Here is a 16187-nt window from a genome sequence, read left to right on the forward strand (position 1 = left end):
GGGAGAGTGGGTGAGTCACTGAGGGAAGGACTACAAGTCCCAGCACAACACAGCTGTAGTCCTTCCATAGTACATATAACATTCTGCAGCAGGTGCCCCCACCTCCATGGCTGACATTATCCTACAGAGTTATGAGAGCAGATGACTGTATCTAATCCCACTGTGTGTGATACCATTGGCTGGTGCTCTGTATCTAATCTTACATTGTGATACTGTATGTTGGGGCTGTATCTAATCCTGCTATGTGTGATACATCTGCTAAGGTGCTACTCAGTGAATGGAGGGACGCAGCCAAGGAGATGAGGGATAGGCCACGCCCACTCTCTCTCAGCCAGAAGAAAAATTAATTTATTCTTCTCAGCCAAACAACTGGGGATATCTCAGCGAGCGTACATGCTATCAACGCAGTTTAGGGCTCCTTTTAAAGGGTAACACGAGGGCTTTTTATTTGAGGAATTTCATTTTTTGGCTACTGAAATTATAGTTACGCTTTAAGCAAGAGGTAGCATGACAGAGAAAGAGTTCCTACTGCAGGTTCCTACAACTTCTAGCAAAAGTTTGTTAGTTTTGTTTTCTTGTTTTATACAACCTTCTATGCACTGCAGGGCTGGTTTTAGGCAATGTGGGGCCCCAAATGCAGAATTTTTGTACTAGCAACATGGTCAAAAGTGCCATAGCCTCCTCAGCTACTGACAGCCACTGAAATATGTCCTATACAATAAAATATTTATATACTGTACATAGTTATTAAAAATGTCACTATACAAAGAGCAAATTTTACTGCCATACAGTGATTAATTATCACCTCTATATTGTTACTGAATAGTGATAAGCGAACATGCTCGTCCCAGCTTGGTACTCGTTCGAGTCGCGATACTCAGGAAAATCTCATCATCCATTTCCTGTAAGTTTGGGCGCAATTTCTCAGCCAATAAACATGCAGGAGACTCTTTGGTACATCCTGCGATCACGTGGGACCCATACATGTCGATAACATCGATTAGTTGGCCAGATCAGATGACCCTGCCATATAAAAAATCGCTCGCCAGTGCTCGCTTCAGACGTATGCTGGAAGAGATTAGGGACAGAGCTGCTGCTGGTCAGGGAGAGCGTTAGGGAAGGAATTGGCGTTGACACTGTGTGTGACACTGACCAGCACTATATTTGCTGATTTCTGTATTTCTTACTCAAGGCATATCAAAGCTCAGTACTGATTGCCCAGTGTAAGGGGGTGTCACACAGTGTATAGGTGCAGCCACCACCATATTGTATACCACAGCCTCCCCAAAACTAGTGGGACCACTAGTATATTTGCTGATTTCTGTATTTACTACTCGAAGGCATATCTAAGCCCAGTAGTGATTGCCCAGTGTAAGGGACTGTCACACAGTAGTGTATAGCTGCAGCCACCACCAGATTGTATACCACAGGCTCCCATAAACTAGTGGGACCACTAGTATATTTACTGATTTCTGTATTTACTACTCAAGGCATATCTAAGGTCACTACTGATTGCCCTGTGTTAGGGGGTGTCATACAGTATATATCTGCAGTCAGCAACAGATTGTATACCACAGCCTCCGAAAAACTAGTGTGACCACCAGTATATTTTATGATTTCTGTATTTCTTACTGAGGGCATGTCCAAGCTCACTGCTAATTGCCCTGTGTAAGTGCTGCTATACACCATATAGCAGCACTTACACACAGACTATACGACTACCTTCAAAAATAGTCTGAGTAATATATTTTCTTGGCTTGCTATCTCAGTCTTGACTGTGCAGTGTTCATAAAATGGTAAAGCTCAGGGGTAAGGGTCGTGGACGAGGGCGTGGGCATGGGGTGGATAAGCCTAGTGACAGTGCTTCCAAGGGGCAGTCAAGTACAGCCACAGGACAGGTTGGAAAAGGAAGAGGGGTGGGTAGAAGGAGAAGCAGGGCCAGAGCAAGTAGATCAGCAACTGTTTCACGGAGTCAAACTCCCGTGGCCAGGCCTAGATGTTCGCAAGTCTGGAGGTTCTTTAAAAAACTGTGGATGACCGACGAACTGTAGTGTGCGACCTGTGCCACACCAGGACCAGTAGGGGAGCCACCACTACCAGCATAACCACTATCAGCATGCGTAGGCATATGAGTGCTAAACACTCCACTCAGTGGAACCAAGGCCATTCACTTAGTGCTCTTTCCCCTGTGTCACATGCTGGCTCTATCAGTCCCCAGCCCAGGCCCCAGGCACCGGCACGAGCGCCTCCCGCCCTACACCTATCCCTTCACCTCCACTATGCTCAAAGTCAAACTCAAAGTCAGACTCCAGACTGCTGGCTGGGACATGCAGTGCAGCTACCAAGATTTCAGCAGCACACTGTGGTGATCGGCTGCTGGCAGAAAGGGGACAACAGGTGTTGCATACAGACCCCTAAGAAGTCCTCAGTACTATTATATTATTATTACTATTATATAGTATATAACATCATCTTTCACAGGGTAATTAGCAGTGAGCTTGGATGTGACTGCAGTCATAAATGAAGAAATAGGAAAATATACTGGTCACACTAGTTTCTGGAGGTTGTCGTATACAATCTGTGGGGAACTGCAGCTATATAGTTTATGCCACCATCTTTTACAGGACAATTAACAGTGAGCTTGGATGTCACTCATCACTTCTCCCCACCAGTGATTCGATTTTGAGTTTGATTTTGACTTGGAGGTGCTGGGCTGCCCTGCCCCTAGCGTGTTGTCAGAGCAGGTCTTCAGTGCAGCTGGTGGCATCATCAGTCACTAATAACTGACAGGCTGACGTTTATTAATTTTATTATTGCTTTATTTCTTATTGCAGCCATATCCAAGCTCACTGCTAAGGACCCTGTGTAATTAGCAGTTGGCTTGGTTGCGTGTGACAACAGGCGGAACCTGGTGGCGGCTCTGCAACTCGTCACACACGTACCATGCCATGCTACAAGTGTCCTCTGCCGTCCTTTCACCAGTACCTTCTACCTTTCTTGGATGTTGTAGCCGTTTTGAAGGCAGAATTGACCATGACCAGGTCTTTTTAATAAATTTCTGGGGCCTCTTAAGAAGACTGTATTGTATTATCCTGTGTAATTACCAGTGAGCTTGGTTGCGTGTGACAATGGGCGGAACCTGGTGGCGGCTCTGCAACTTGGCAGCCTCACACATGTACCATGCCATGTTACGGGTGTCCTCTGCTGTCCTTTCACCAGTACCTTCTATCTTCCTTGGATGCTGTAGCCGTTTTGAAGGCAGGATTGACCATGACCAGGTCTTTTTAATAAAATACCGGGGACTCATCATGTGGTGAGTCATATGATGCAGGGAATATTACCCCTACTGCTACAGTCAATTTCAAAGTCAAATTCAATTTAGCATCCTTGTCTTGTCCATTTCGAACCATATTATCTGTGGATGTCATCTTACGGGTGTCCTCTGCCGTCCTTTCACCAGTACCTTCTAGTCCTTTTCTGGATGTTGTAGCCGTTTTAAAGGCAGGATTGACCAGGTCTTTTTAATAAAAGTCCGGGGCCTCTTAAGAAGACTGTATTGTCATTCTTCGTCCCTACCTCCAAAGATATGCCTCTCACGCACAACTGTATAAGGGTGTGAGGCTAAACCTAGCCATAATCCGGATATTTTAGTTTTAGGCGCAGCAGCACTGCCGTGGGTAAGCGCCAACAGGCGGTGCTCAAACTGATGAACAGCACCTTCTACCTTCCTTGGATGTTTTAGCCGTTTTGAACGCAGGATTCACCAGGCCTTTCACCAGTAGTTGGATGTTGTTGTAGCCTTTTTCAAGGCAGGATTGACCAGGCCTTTCACCAGTACCGTCTACCTTCCTTGGATGTTGTAGCCTTTTTGTAGGCAGGATTGATTGACCAGGTCTTTTTAATAGACAGGCTACCGCACTCGCCCTCTCTTAGATACTCTTTAAAGGATTGAAAGTGTAGTCATTCAAATTCTGGGGCCTCTTAAGAAGACTGTATTGTTATTCTTCATTTCTACCTCCAATGATATGCCTCTCACGCACAACTACATGAGGTGTGAGGCTAAATCTAGCCATAATCCGGCTATTTTTTATCGGATAATTGTATTGTCCATCTTGGTCTGGGTCAGTGGTGTCAGGTTAGGTTTTTGGGTGGTCCATATGCTACCGGTGTTTGAATGGTTCCATGTGTTTTCACCGCCATGCTGTGTCAGGCTAAATTTTGGGGTGCCTTATATGCTACCTCTGTTTTAATGGTTCCCTGTGTTCTCAACGCCATGCTGTGTCAGGCTACATTTTGGGGTGGTTCATATGCTACCTCTGTTTTAATGGTTCCCTGTGTTTTCACCACCATGTTGTGTCAGGCTAAATTTTAAGGTTGTTTAAATGCTACCTCTGCTTTAATGGAACTCTGTGTCCTCACCACCATGCTGTGTCTGGCTGAATTTTGGGGTGGTCCAAATGCTACCTCTGTTTTAATGGTTCTCTGTGTCCTCACTGCTTTGTTGTGTCAGGCTAAATTTTGGGGTGCTTCATATGCTAACTCTGCTTTAATGGTTCCCTGTGTTCTCAACGCCATGCTGTGTCAGGCTAAATTTTGGGGTGCTTCATATGCTACCTCTGTTTTAATGGTTCCCTGTGTTCTCACCGCCATACTGTGACAGGCTAAGTTTTTGGATGGTTCATATGCCTACCTCTGTTTTAACCAGGCTGTTGCCCATAATTTGGCATAATGGTGCTCTTAGGCAGCCTCAGAAGCATCCATGCATGCTGCTCCTGCTGTTTCCTATCCATTTCTGTGGTGTTTCCATTATTTTCTGAGGTGACAGGTTTTCACACGACCTTCCCTCTTCCGAACTTGGGTCCCCCCCCCTCCGCAAAAATGCTCGAGTTTCCCATTGACTTTAATGAGGTTCGTTACTCGAAACGAGCACTCAAGTATCGGGAAATATTTGTCTCGACTAACAAGCACCTGAACATTTTAGCATTACTGAACAAAGTGCAAAAAACAGATAAAACTGCTGCATCATGACATAATGTTCTCTTCTTCGCTGCCATAGACATTAGTGGGATCTACAGAAAGAGCATACACAACTTTATTTGGGATCCTGTTCACCTCTGGCCACCACTCATGGCTACTTTATGGGAAAAATATTGATCTTTGGGCAGTCTACCACAATAGTGGTATTACTAAGTTATTATTAAAGTGTAAGTACCAATTTTGTAAACTTCTGACATATCAAAGTGACATGATTAATGTATTTAGCGATCGTCAGAGTTCTCAGCAGCCGGGCCCAGACCGATACGCACTTATATGCAAGTTTTTTAAAATGGTAATTACACTTTAATAATAACTCAGTAATACCAGTATAGTGGCCCACTTGTGGTGTCCCACGAGGGGTGTTGCAGATATATACACCCTTTGCAAAAGTCTGTACTTATTGTACTGTTATGGTGATTAAAGTAGTATCAAAGTTCACCACTTGATGTTGCTATATTATGTATGTGTATGGAAGCTGTACAGCTGAAGGATTGTAAAGGGTTATTGTTTTCTTTGTGTCACCTGAAACTGTTGACCAGTAAGAGTCTAGCTTTCTTCTTTCCTATCATCTCCTCTCTTTCTTCTTCTGTTGCACTCTTTCACCCACTCACAGCGCACCTAATAAGCTGGGGAGGAAGTAAGTCACAGGGGTGGAGGAGGAGCAAAGGTCTATCGTTCTGGATATTGTGGAGGAAGAACGCATGCTAGATAGCTCTCCACAGAGGTCCTATCTGGGCCCTGGCCCTCTGCCAGGTCCCCATATCCCAAAGGTCAGTCTTAGTCAGTCATGGAAAGGACACAAGGCAGCACACTGCTACCAACTTCTTCACTAATAACACTCCAAAACACTATGCACTGTTAAACTCCTCTTAAGAGAGGACTAGCCAGAGATGACCTCAACCCACGCCGTGGACCAGGAGAAGTCACAGAGCAGAACAGTATCCACAACAGAGCCAAAGAGCTAGGAACTAATCTGGACAGAGCAAAGTTGCAGTCGCCTAGGAACTCTGTCTCGCAGTGTGGGTGTCAACAGGAAACCTTCAGCATTCTGCTCAACCCAGGTAACAAGGTCTGGGGCCTGTGTCACCCATTAGGAAGGTTCAGCCTACTCTAGTGGGCATAAGGTGGTGTGAAGAGTAAAGTTAAGGTCAATACACGAGCACAGGTGTTCTTCGGATTCTTTTTATTCTTCTTCTAAGTCTTCTACCTCATCCTCCAACATCCCAGCAGAGCACAGTACTACATGGGTTGAGACTCTCACGGCATCCTCCTCTCTGCTACTCTACTTCTTGTATCCCTTAGCAAAACTCAACCAACACGACTATCTCCTACATTGCACTTCAACTACACATCTGGTCGTTCTATTGCTAAGTGTTTATTGGAACTTTGTCAAGTGTGTCTCAGAGACTTTATCTAAAGAAACCTCATACTGCTGAACCTGCATTACCTGCTGCACATTTACAAGTAGTAAACCGACTCAACTATATTCTAAGACTCTGTAATTATTTGCACCACCGACACGGCACACACCGCAACCTTAAGACACGTCCCCTTTCTGTGGGTGGCGGGTCCTATCATCCTGGAAGGTCACTACACCACTCTGGCCATCCGTAACATAACACCAAGGGACCCGGTAGCAACCCGACAGGACACTGACCACAGGGGAAAAGGGTACAACCAGCCTTGTAAAAAAAAAAGCAGGTGTGCCATCCCACCTGTGTGCCCACTAGCCACTGGCGTCATGTGACAAAATCCCAAGGTCCGACTGTATCTCGGCCATCCACCACTGCAACACCTAACAAGTGACCAGTCGCTCCTCCAACATAACATCTCCGGGGGTACACTACACACTGCCAAGAGATCAATGTGTTTCCCATAAAGTAAGCATGAGTGGTGGCCAGAGGTGAACGGGATTCCAAATGCAGTTGTGTATGTTCTTTCTGTAGCTCCCACTAATGTCTATGGCAGGAAAGAAGAGTACAAGATAGACAGAGGGCATTACATGCTAGTAACATGGAAGGGTAGATTGATGGTATGCACACAGGGGCTGTGCATAAGTATCATTTATGTAAGCCAGCTGTGTTGTATAGCCGACATACTATTCTAACAGAGTTGTGTAAGTGTCTTCACGAGCAGCATTTACTGATAATTTTTGGGTGGTGTGTTCATAGATAGATAATAGAATATAAATGCAGCACTACTATATTCATAGAGGTGGTGCCAGGCGGTATGCCCATATGGGATCTCAGCGGACTTCAGCCAAAGAGAGTCACTGTAGCACTCCAAGATAATTCAACATGAAGGGATGTTTATTTCACCAAGGCAATAGCACGGTTTCATCTCCTCATTGTGAAGGCACAGCCTTAAAATGGCTCCAATGAGGGGCTGAAACATTGCTATTGCTTGGGTGAAAGAAACATTACTTTATTTTGAACTATCTTGGAGTGCTCACTTTGGTTAGACAGATACAGGAAATAGATATGGATAGATAGATAGATAGATAGATAGATAGATAGATAGATAGATAGATAGATACAACATTATATATATATATATATATATATATATATATATATATATATATATATATATTGTGTGTGTGTGTATGTACACAGATCACTCACTTGCTAGAATATTTGGGCTGGATAGCATGGTGATCAGAGGGAGAGGGGGTGACCTGCTGTCAGAGGAGATTAGTGATCCCCTGCTGGTGACATGAGCTGCCAATCTTGTCATTCTGCATCTCTGGGAGTATTTTCTGCTGTAGGCTGCACAGTGAGTTTACACATTGCAGGACCGACAGTGCAGCAGGTCATTTTCTGATCCACTGTCACCAACATAGTTAAAGTTTCTTTGAAGGCTTTGTACTTCATTTCATCTTGTACAAGCACTGGGAGCTTCTTACTTTGGGGGATACTGCACAGGCTGATACACAGGAGCAGCTTGCAGCCAGTGTGGCAGGGGGCCTAAGGAACTAGCAGGGTGATTCTAATCAGCAGTCTATTCCTTTGGCTGTACAATCCATGTACAATCCGTACAAGCACTGAAACTGTTTGATAGCAATAAAACACATCGCTACAGCACAGGAACTGAGTAGCTGCAGGATGATATGTATTACTGCTGCCCAGTCTCACTGTCTGTGTGGAATGTACATAATTCAGGCAAGCAAAGCAATAGACAATGTGCAATCCTCGGCCAGCAGCTGCAGCCCAAGTCTCTCTTCTGCAGGCGTCTGCTCACACTCTCCAGCCCCTGACTGGCCTATGGTTAGTGTAAATGTGTTAGATGATCTGGTGTTTTAGCTCAAACCTAGAGAGTAATCCCATCATCCTCTCATTAACTTGCAAGAATATCACACAGAGTGGGCGGATGGGGGTAGTATCCCCAGTGTAGGGGATTAACCCCCATTTGGATTATACCCGGGTATAGTTTGGCCTAGGCCTATACCCCAGGGAATAAAATAGTCAAGGCCAATCTATACCCTGGGGTGTAAAAAAGCCTAGACCAAGCTATACTCCGGTGTGTAAAATAGCCTAGGCCAAACTATACCCTGGTGTGTAAAATAGCCTAGACCAAACTATACCCTGGTGTGAAAAAAAGTCTAGACCAAACTATACCCTGGTGTGTAAAATAGCCTAGACCAAACTATACCCTGGTGTGTATTATAGCCTAGACCAAACTATACCCTGGTGTGAAAAATAGTCTAGACCAAACTATACCCTGGTGTGTAAAATATCCTAGACCAAACTATACCCTGGTGTGTATAATAGCCTAGACCAAACTATACCCTGGTGTGTATAATAGCCTAGACCAAACTATACCCTGGTGTGTAAAATAGCTTAGACCAAACTATACCCTGGTGTGTAAAATAGCCTAGACCAAACTATACCCTGGTGTGAAAAATAGTCTAGACCAAACTATACCCTGGTGTGTAAAATAGCCTAGGCCAAACTATACCCTGGTGTGAAAAATAGTCTAGGCCAAACTATACCCTGGTGTGAAAAATAGTCTAGGCCAAACTATACCCTGGTGTGTAAAATAGCCTAGACCAAACTATACCCTGGTGTGTAAAATAGCCTAGACCAAACTATACCCCGGTGTGTAAAATAGCCTAGGCCAAACTACACCCTGGTGTGTAAAATAGTCTAGACCAAACTATACCCTGGTGTGTAAAATAGGCTGGACCAAATTATACCCTGGGGTGTAAAATAACCAAGGCAAAACTATACCCTGGTGTGTGAAATAGCATTGGCCAAACTATACCCCAAACTATATAGTTTGGCCTGGGCCATTTTATACCCCAGAGTAAATTCTGGCATAGAGGGGTTTGGCCTAGGCTATTTTATACCCCGGGATATGGCCTAGAGGAGTTTGGCTTAGGCCAAACTATACCCAGGTATAATCTGGATGGGGGTTAATTTGGACTACTACCACTATCTTCCCACTCTCACAGTGTGATATTATTGGAAGGGTCCTTTTACACACACCCAGACCCAGACTATATACACTTACACCCAGACCCAGACTATAAACAGAGAACAGGTCATAAAGAAAAGACTGAGATCTATCCTCTTTTCAAATCCATTCCTGGCTGTGGCTTAAAAAAAATCTGTCAGATAAATTGGTCAGATATCTGTATGTGTTAAAGGAGTCAATGGGAGGATGATGGAAATTCCTCTCTAGGTGTGAGCTAAAAGACCAGAACATCTAGGTCATAGGAGCTGCTACTAGGGCACGAGTAGGCCCTCCCTTTATCCTCATGCAGAACATGTGAGGCGGAACAGATGGAAGAGTCTGGCACGCCCTCCTTAATTGGTTTTGGTTAAGGTTTGGACGTTCTTTGTCATAGCATCATTTGCATTTATGGGGGTCCTTGGGTTGGTGTCAAATTTGATGGAGGGGTGGTAATCCCCCTGATTTAATATGAGCATTTGGTGGATTTCAGATATTTGGGCTCCTGTTTGCATGGTGTCCTGGGCAGTGGTCATTTGGACAGGTAATTAACCATCTGTCGATAGCTTCAAGGTGGGACTCCTGAGCCAGTAGCGGGCAGCTGGGGGGCAAAATCCAAAATTAGTTAAGCAGATGGTTACTGATGTTGGAGCCTCAAGGACCCCCTCCTGTTAAGTCAGGATGTTTAGTTGAGTATATGGATGTATATTATTGATGTATACTACTTATTGATGTAATTCTATGTTGTTTGTGTTAATAAAGGCTGTTGTTTCCAATTTTATCCACATCAGGTATTTTAAACAGGAGAATTGGGGCATGCACTACCAAATAATGAAGAAAGACGGTGCTTCCTAAAACATACCAAAATATGCACAACACCACAAAAGAAATAGGGATATGTCATATAACCAAAAAATACACATAATGACACAAAAACTGGCAAAGGAATAGAAATCCCTGCACATTTAAAAAAATTTAAATTCCCAAAAAGGGATAAACCAGGTGGGACCCACACAATATGAGGTTACCCCCAGGTCCTGTGTTACATTCCACCGGAACTTCGTCAGGGAGTCACGAATTTCCGGTGGAACGTTACGTGTAGGGGCATCATGGGTTGCCATGAGTCGCTCCTCTCCCTCCCTGTTTGGTGATATGCTTTTTTGATGGTCTTCATTCTTTATGATATTGATGTATCGTTTATCACAATTCACAATTCAGTCACCATTCACATGACACATACATAATTTGGTTTCTGTTCAGGACTCATTTATTTTTGTTCATGTTGTTTACCCACTCTGTATTATTTTTGAGGGTTAGTTGAGCTGTTTTACAGGACTGTGTGCTGACCTGGGGGTACCCCATATTGTATGTGCAGGAATTTCTATTCCTTTGCCAGTTTTTGTGTCATTATGTGTATTTTTTTATTAGGACTAATAAATATATTTTTGTATTATTTCTAATTTTGGAGTACTCCTTTATATGACATATCCCTGTGGTGAATAGCAAGGAAGAAAAAATGAAAAAAAAATTGGAAATGTATCCTTTAAATTTGTTTTTACAGGTACTGGAACAATTTTATTTTTATATGTTTCTATTTTCTGAAGTAATGTTTTTCATATGATTTTTATACATTAATGTGCACCCATCATATTGATTCTAGAGCCCTCCAGACTGTACATAGACGCCAAACCATTAGACGCCAAACCATTAGCAATCTTAATTAATTAGTAGAGATGAGCTAAGCGAATCATGTTAAGTCAGGTTCACTGCGAATCATGCTGTCAGTTCACTTTGTTCTACAAGGCAAATTCACAGCAGTCCGTTCCAAATTCCCAAAACATGACGGCCGCACATGTTAGCTTACAGTACTGTCACTTGGCGGGAACAAGGGATTGTCCATAACCCCTTGCGTCCATCCAATCACCTGGAAATCCCACTGTCATGTCAGCAACCCCCCCCCCCCCCCCCCCGCATATAGGTATACAAGCTATTCGCTTTGTGGAGGCAGGCAGGCAGCTTTGCATGTAGTTGAAAGCAGGATCGCAGCAGGCAGACCAGAGCAGGGAGAGCAATAGTGACATAAAAGGACAGAGAGGAGAGGAAGGTGGATTGTGAGCAGATTTTCTCTGGGAGCTGTCACACCAGTATCCAGTTCACCAAGTAACAGGGTGCTTGCTGTACATTAGATGAAGTCACTGGGAGCATTGAAAACAAAGTCCATATTATTATCACTGGGTGCTGTAAACTCATAGAGGGAGATTTATTAAACCTGGTGTAAAGTAGAACTGGCTTTCAGATTCCACCTTTCATTTTCCAAAGAATCTGTGAGGAATGAAAAATGAAATCTGATTGGTTGCTAGGGGCAACTGAGCCAGTTATACTTTACACCAATTTGATAAATCTCCCCCCAATAGTGCGTTATACCAATTTGCTTGGATTTTTGAAGACCAGAGCCGTGGAAGTGGTGATCTTAACTGTATTGGAGAAAGGTTTCAGCTACCAGTTACACCTAGTGGGCAGGTGAACCCCAGCCAGGCTGGGATTGTTGACTGGATCCTTCAAAGTTCAAGATCCACAGCAGGCAGTAGCCAATCCTGGAGACAGCAATCAACAGAAAGGGTTGTCCCACAGTAGTGCCACCACCATTCCATTTCAAGGTCAGGATGGTTCCTGTACCATCTCCTGTGGTATCTCAGACCCACTTTCCCTTGCAAGGCCATCAACAAGAAAGCTCCTGGTGAGACTAGACTTTTTTAAATTGTCTTTTTCCAATTTGTGGCGCTCTAACAACAGCATCTGTTGAAAATCTTGCTCAGGGTCTGTCTCCTCTCCCTACTCTGAGAGTTCACAAGGGATGTCACTTGTGAACAGGAGCACTGAGAAAGGGAGCGGCCTCTTGTGGCTAGAGACCATATTGCCTGCAGCCACAAGGGTGGTGACCAGGGGCGTAGCTAATGTCTCCTGGGCCCTGGTGCGAGAGGTCAACTGGGCCCCCCCCCCCCCTTCACGACCAAGTGATGCTACTGGTAGGTGTATGTGTGTATATAAATAGATAGATATGCAAGACAGATATTACCAATAACACCAGCATATAGAAAGAAAAAATATTATCACCATATATATTACCGCCAAACTGTTACTGTCCAAATCCTGTATACTGAGACCAATATTACCAATAATACCAGTATATAGAAAGGAAATATTACCGCCACACCACAACCACTACCATCACCACCATATTGTTACTGACAAAATCCAGTATACTGAGATCAATAAAGCACAGTACCAGATAACAAGTAACAAATATTACCACCACATACTGACTAACGCCACATACCGACTAATACCAGCACATACTGACTAACACCACCGCTGCTACTGAATAAGATCCACTGTACACAGATCACTATCACCTCATCCAGTCATATAGAGGTGGACGCAGCTCCACACAGGTTGTATACACCATATAAATTGCATAGCAGTTATATCAGGTTACTCACAGGGGACGTCTTCTCTGATCAGAGTTCTTCCCTTTTCATTTTCTTCTTCTCCATCTGTCCTGGGCCGTTATGAGAATTTCTCAGAGCTACGAATGCACAGAATCTGCCAGACAGACATATTAGGCTCCTCACTCTGGCACCATCCTTATCTCTCTACAAACTGCACATCTGTATTGGACCCTTTACACCCTCATTTAGTGGGTAGGCTGACTCTATGTGACCCCCCTTATAGTATATATGGATGGCCCCCACTGCATGTTGCCCCCCATTATAGATGGCCTCTACTCCCCCTCTCCTTATAGATGGCCCCCTCTCCCCCTCCCCTTATAGATGGCCCCCTCTCTCCCCCCATTATAGATGCCCCCCTTCCCCCATAGATGCCCCCCCTCTTCCCCCATCCCTTACAGATGCCCCCCTCTTCCCCCATCCCTTATAGATGCCCCCCTCTTCCCCCATCCCTTATAGATGCCCCCCTCATCCCTCATCCCCTATAGATGGCCCCCTCTTCCCCATCCCTTAAAGATGCCCCCTCTTCTCCCATCCATTATAGATTCCCCCCTCTTCCCCCATCCCTTATAGATGGCCCCCTCTTCCCCTATAGATGCTGCCCTCTTCCCCATCCCTTATAGATGGCCCCCTCTTCCCCTATAGATGCCCCCCTCTTCCCCCATCCCTTATAGATGCCCCCCTCTTCCCCATCCCTTATAGATGTCTCCCTCTTCCCCATCCCTTAAAGATGGCCCCCTCTTCCCCATCCCTTATAGATGCCCCCCTCTTCCCACATCCGCTATAGATGCCCCCCTCTTCCCCCATCCCTTATAGATGCCCCCCTCTTCCCACATCCCCTATAGATGCCCCCCTCTTCCCCCATCCCTTATAGATGCCCCCCCTCTTCCCCATCCCTTATAGATGGCCCCCCTCTTCCCCTATAGATGCCCCCCCTCCCCCCATCCCTTATAGATGCTCCCCTCTCCCCCATCCCTTATAGATGGCCCCCTCTCCCCCATCCCTTATAGATGGCCCCCTCTCCCCCATCCCTTATAGATGGCCCCCTCTCCCCCATCCCTTATAGATGGCCCCCTCTTCCCCCATCCCTTATAGATGGCCCCCTCTTCCCCCATCCCTTATAGATGGCCCCCTCTTCCCCCATCCCTTATAGATGCCCCCCCTCTTCCCCCATCCCTTATAGATGCCCCCTCTCCCCCATCCCCTATAGATGGCCCCCTCTTCCCCAAGCGGAATTTAAAAAAAAAAAAACAAACATACACAAACTCACCTAACCACTCGCTCCCCCGGCGATCCTCTGTGTGGTCGCCGGCAGATGCGCGGCTGCCGGGGGTGTCCCGTCCTATCCCCAGCAGCGCGGCGCATCAGTGAACTCCCTATACGCCGGGGCTGGGATTTCCGGCACAGGAAGCGTCTCTGACATGCGCTTCCTGTGCCGGAAATTAGGGCCCCAGGCGGCACAGGGAGCTCACTGATGCGCCGCGCTTCCGGGGATAGGACGGGACACCCCCGGCAGCTGCGCATCAGCTGGGGACCAGTGATCAATGGGGGGGGGGGGGGCAGTGCAGTGGCAAGGGTGGGCCCACGCGGGCCCCTCCTCATGGCGGGCCGGGTCGCAGTAGTCACTGGTGGTGACCACTCTGTCAATGACAGCTCTGCAATATTTAACTATAAGGAACAAATAAAAGAGTAGGCAAGCATGATCCTCAGTGGACGTATTCTACTGATATCTACTCAGTCTTCTAGGGTAATTTTGAGGGTTACCTTCACCCAGTAGTTTAAGCCTGGGTGCTACCAAACCTGACAGTCTCTGGACTTGTTTGGCAAAAGGCGGTCTTCTTATTCTGTTCACTTCTCCTAATTGTGAGTACAAAAGTTCCTTCTTCTACACCAGTACTGCAAAGTCCCAAAGACATTCCCTGAACCTGTCCCAAGTCAAGCAACACTTCTATTTCTACTTTCTACTATCAGTCACTACCTGTCACTATCAACACCTATAGCAGCACCTACAAAGTTATTTCACCTGTGTTGCACTGAAGTTCTCAAGTAAAGTCATCTTTTGGTTAAGTGCTGGACTCTGTGCTCCTTTTTCTTTGCCTCACCTTCACCTGCACCCACAATACTGCTACTCTTTACAAAGCCCAGTGCCAGTGTGTCCGGGGTTGGGTATCACCAATTCTGGCCACAGTGACAAGTGCACCTGCGAAAACACCAGAGCCTACTTGCTGTTAACACCTAACAACCCCGGTTCACGGTACATGGAAAGGAACCTTTTATCCCCCTTTAGCTGAGGGCATATTGAAAATGTTGCGAAATAATTAACATAGATAACAAAAACAAAACACAGTGCAATCTGGTATAGTTGTATAGAGCACAGTCAACAAAAAAAGAAAGATTGTTGTGCATTAAATAAACATCAAATTACTAATGCATTTGAATATAAATCAAAGACCAAGTTAGAAAAGCCAATCCAGTTAATAAAGTAACCTCTGCTGAGATTTGTTTAAAATCTGTCTGACAGTAGACTGTTGCCCTAACTGACCCTTCACAAACTCGAACAATAAAACATAAACTAAAACATAGTATACCTGTGTCTTGACTTCCATGTCTCCACTCGAAGGCTGTTCCAATCCAATTCCTCAAATTTCTCCAAAGTATATATTTTCTGTCTCAACTGTTCAAGTGCACACTCTGTGCCAATGTTGTTGCCTACTCCAAAGTTACTTCCCTATTCTCTTTGTTCACTCCCAGATGCAATGGACAACCCTCCTGGTATATTTCACAAGACTGAAATAAAAGTGTGTGTGGAACATGGGATCAAAGTCCCCTGAGGTGGTTTTACTTTGACCTTTAACATATATTACTGTACTAACTAAAGAGTAAAGCCATGCAATAACTGAAACTAGACATTCAGTATATATATATATATATATATATATATATATATATATATATATAATGATGAGAACAAGGCGGCACTTCAAAAATATAGTGAATAAGATAGTGAGTTTATTCACCCATCATGTGCAATACAACGTTTCAGTTTCTCGATGAAACCTTTTTCAAGCAACACATACACAAGTGTGGAAGAGGGCTGGTATTTAAAGTCCATAAGCTCTGCCCATAATTAGTGACATCATAATTACATCTAAAGTGTAAACAATACATAAAAATCAATGTTATACAATGTAT

At 44.9% G+C, this 16187-nt stretch overlaps 1 protein-coding gene across 2 annotated transcripts in view; it reads right to left on the bottom strand.

The window, feature by feature from the left end:
- CREB3L3 (cAMP responsive element binding protein 3 like 3) overlaps positions 1-15727 on the bottom strand; it is a 67778-nt gene extending 52051 nt beyond the window's left edge. For both annotated transcript variants that reach the window (XM_069977903.1, XM_069977901.1), the window contains exon 1: positions 15584-15727. In XM_069977903.1, the coding sequence (XP_069834004.1) occupies positions 15584-15601 (18 nt within the window). In that variant the 5' untranslated portion in view covers positions 15602-15727. The remainder of the gene's footprint in view (positions 1-15583) is intronic.
- Positions 15728-16187: the final 460 nt, after the last annotated feature.

This window comes from Dendropsophus ebraccatus, chromosome 7 (genome assembly GCF_027789765.1).
Source record: "Dendropsophus ebraccatus isolate aDenEbr1 chromosome 7, aDenEbr1.pat, whole genome shotgun sequence".
Classification (NCBI taxonomy): Eukaryota; Metazoa; Chordata; class Amphibia; order Anura; family Hylidae; genus Dendropsophus; species Dendropsophus ebraccatus.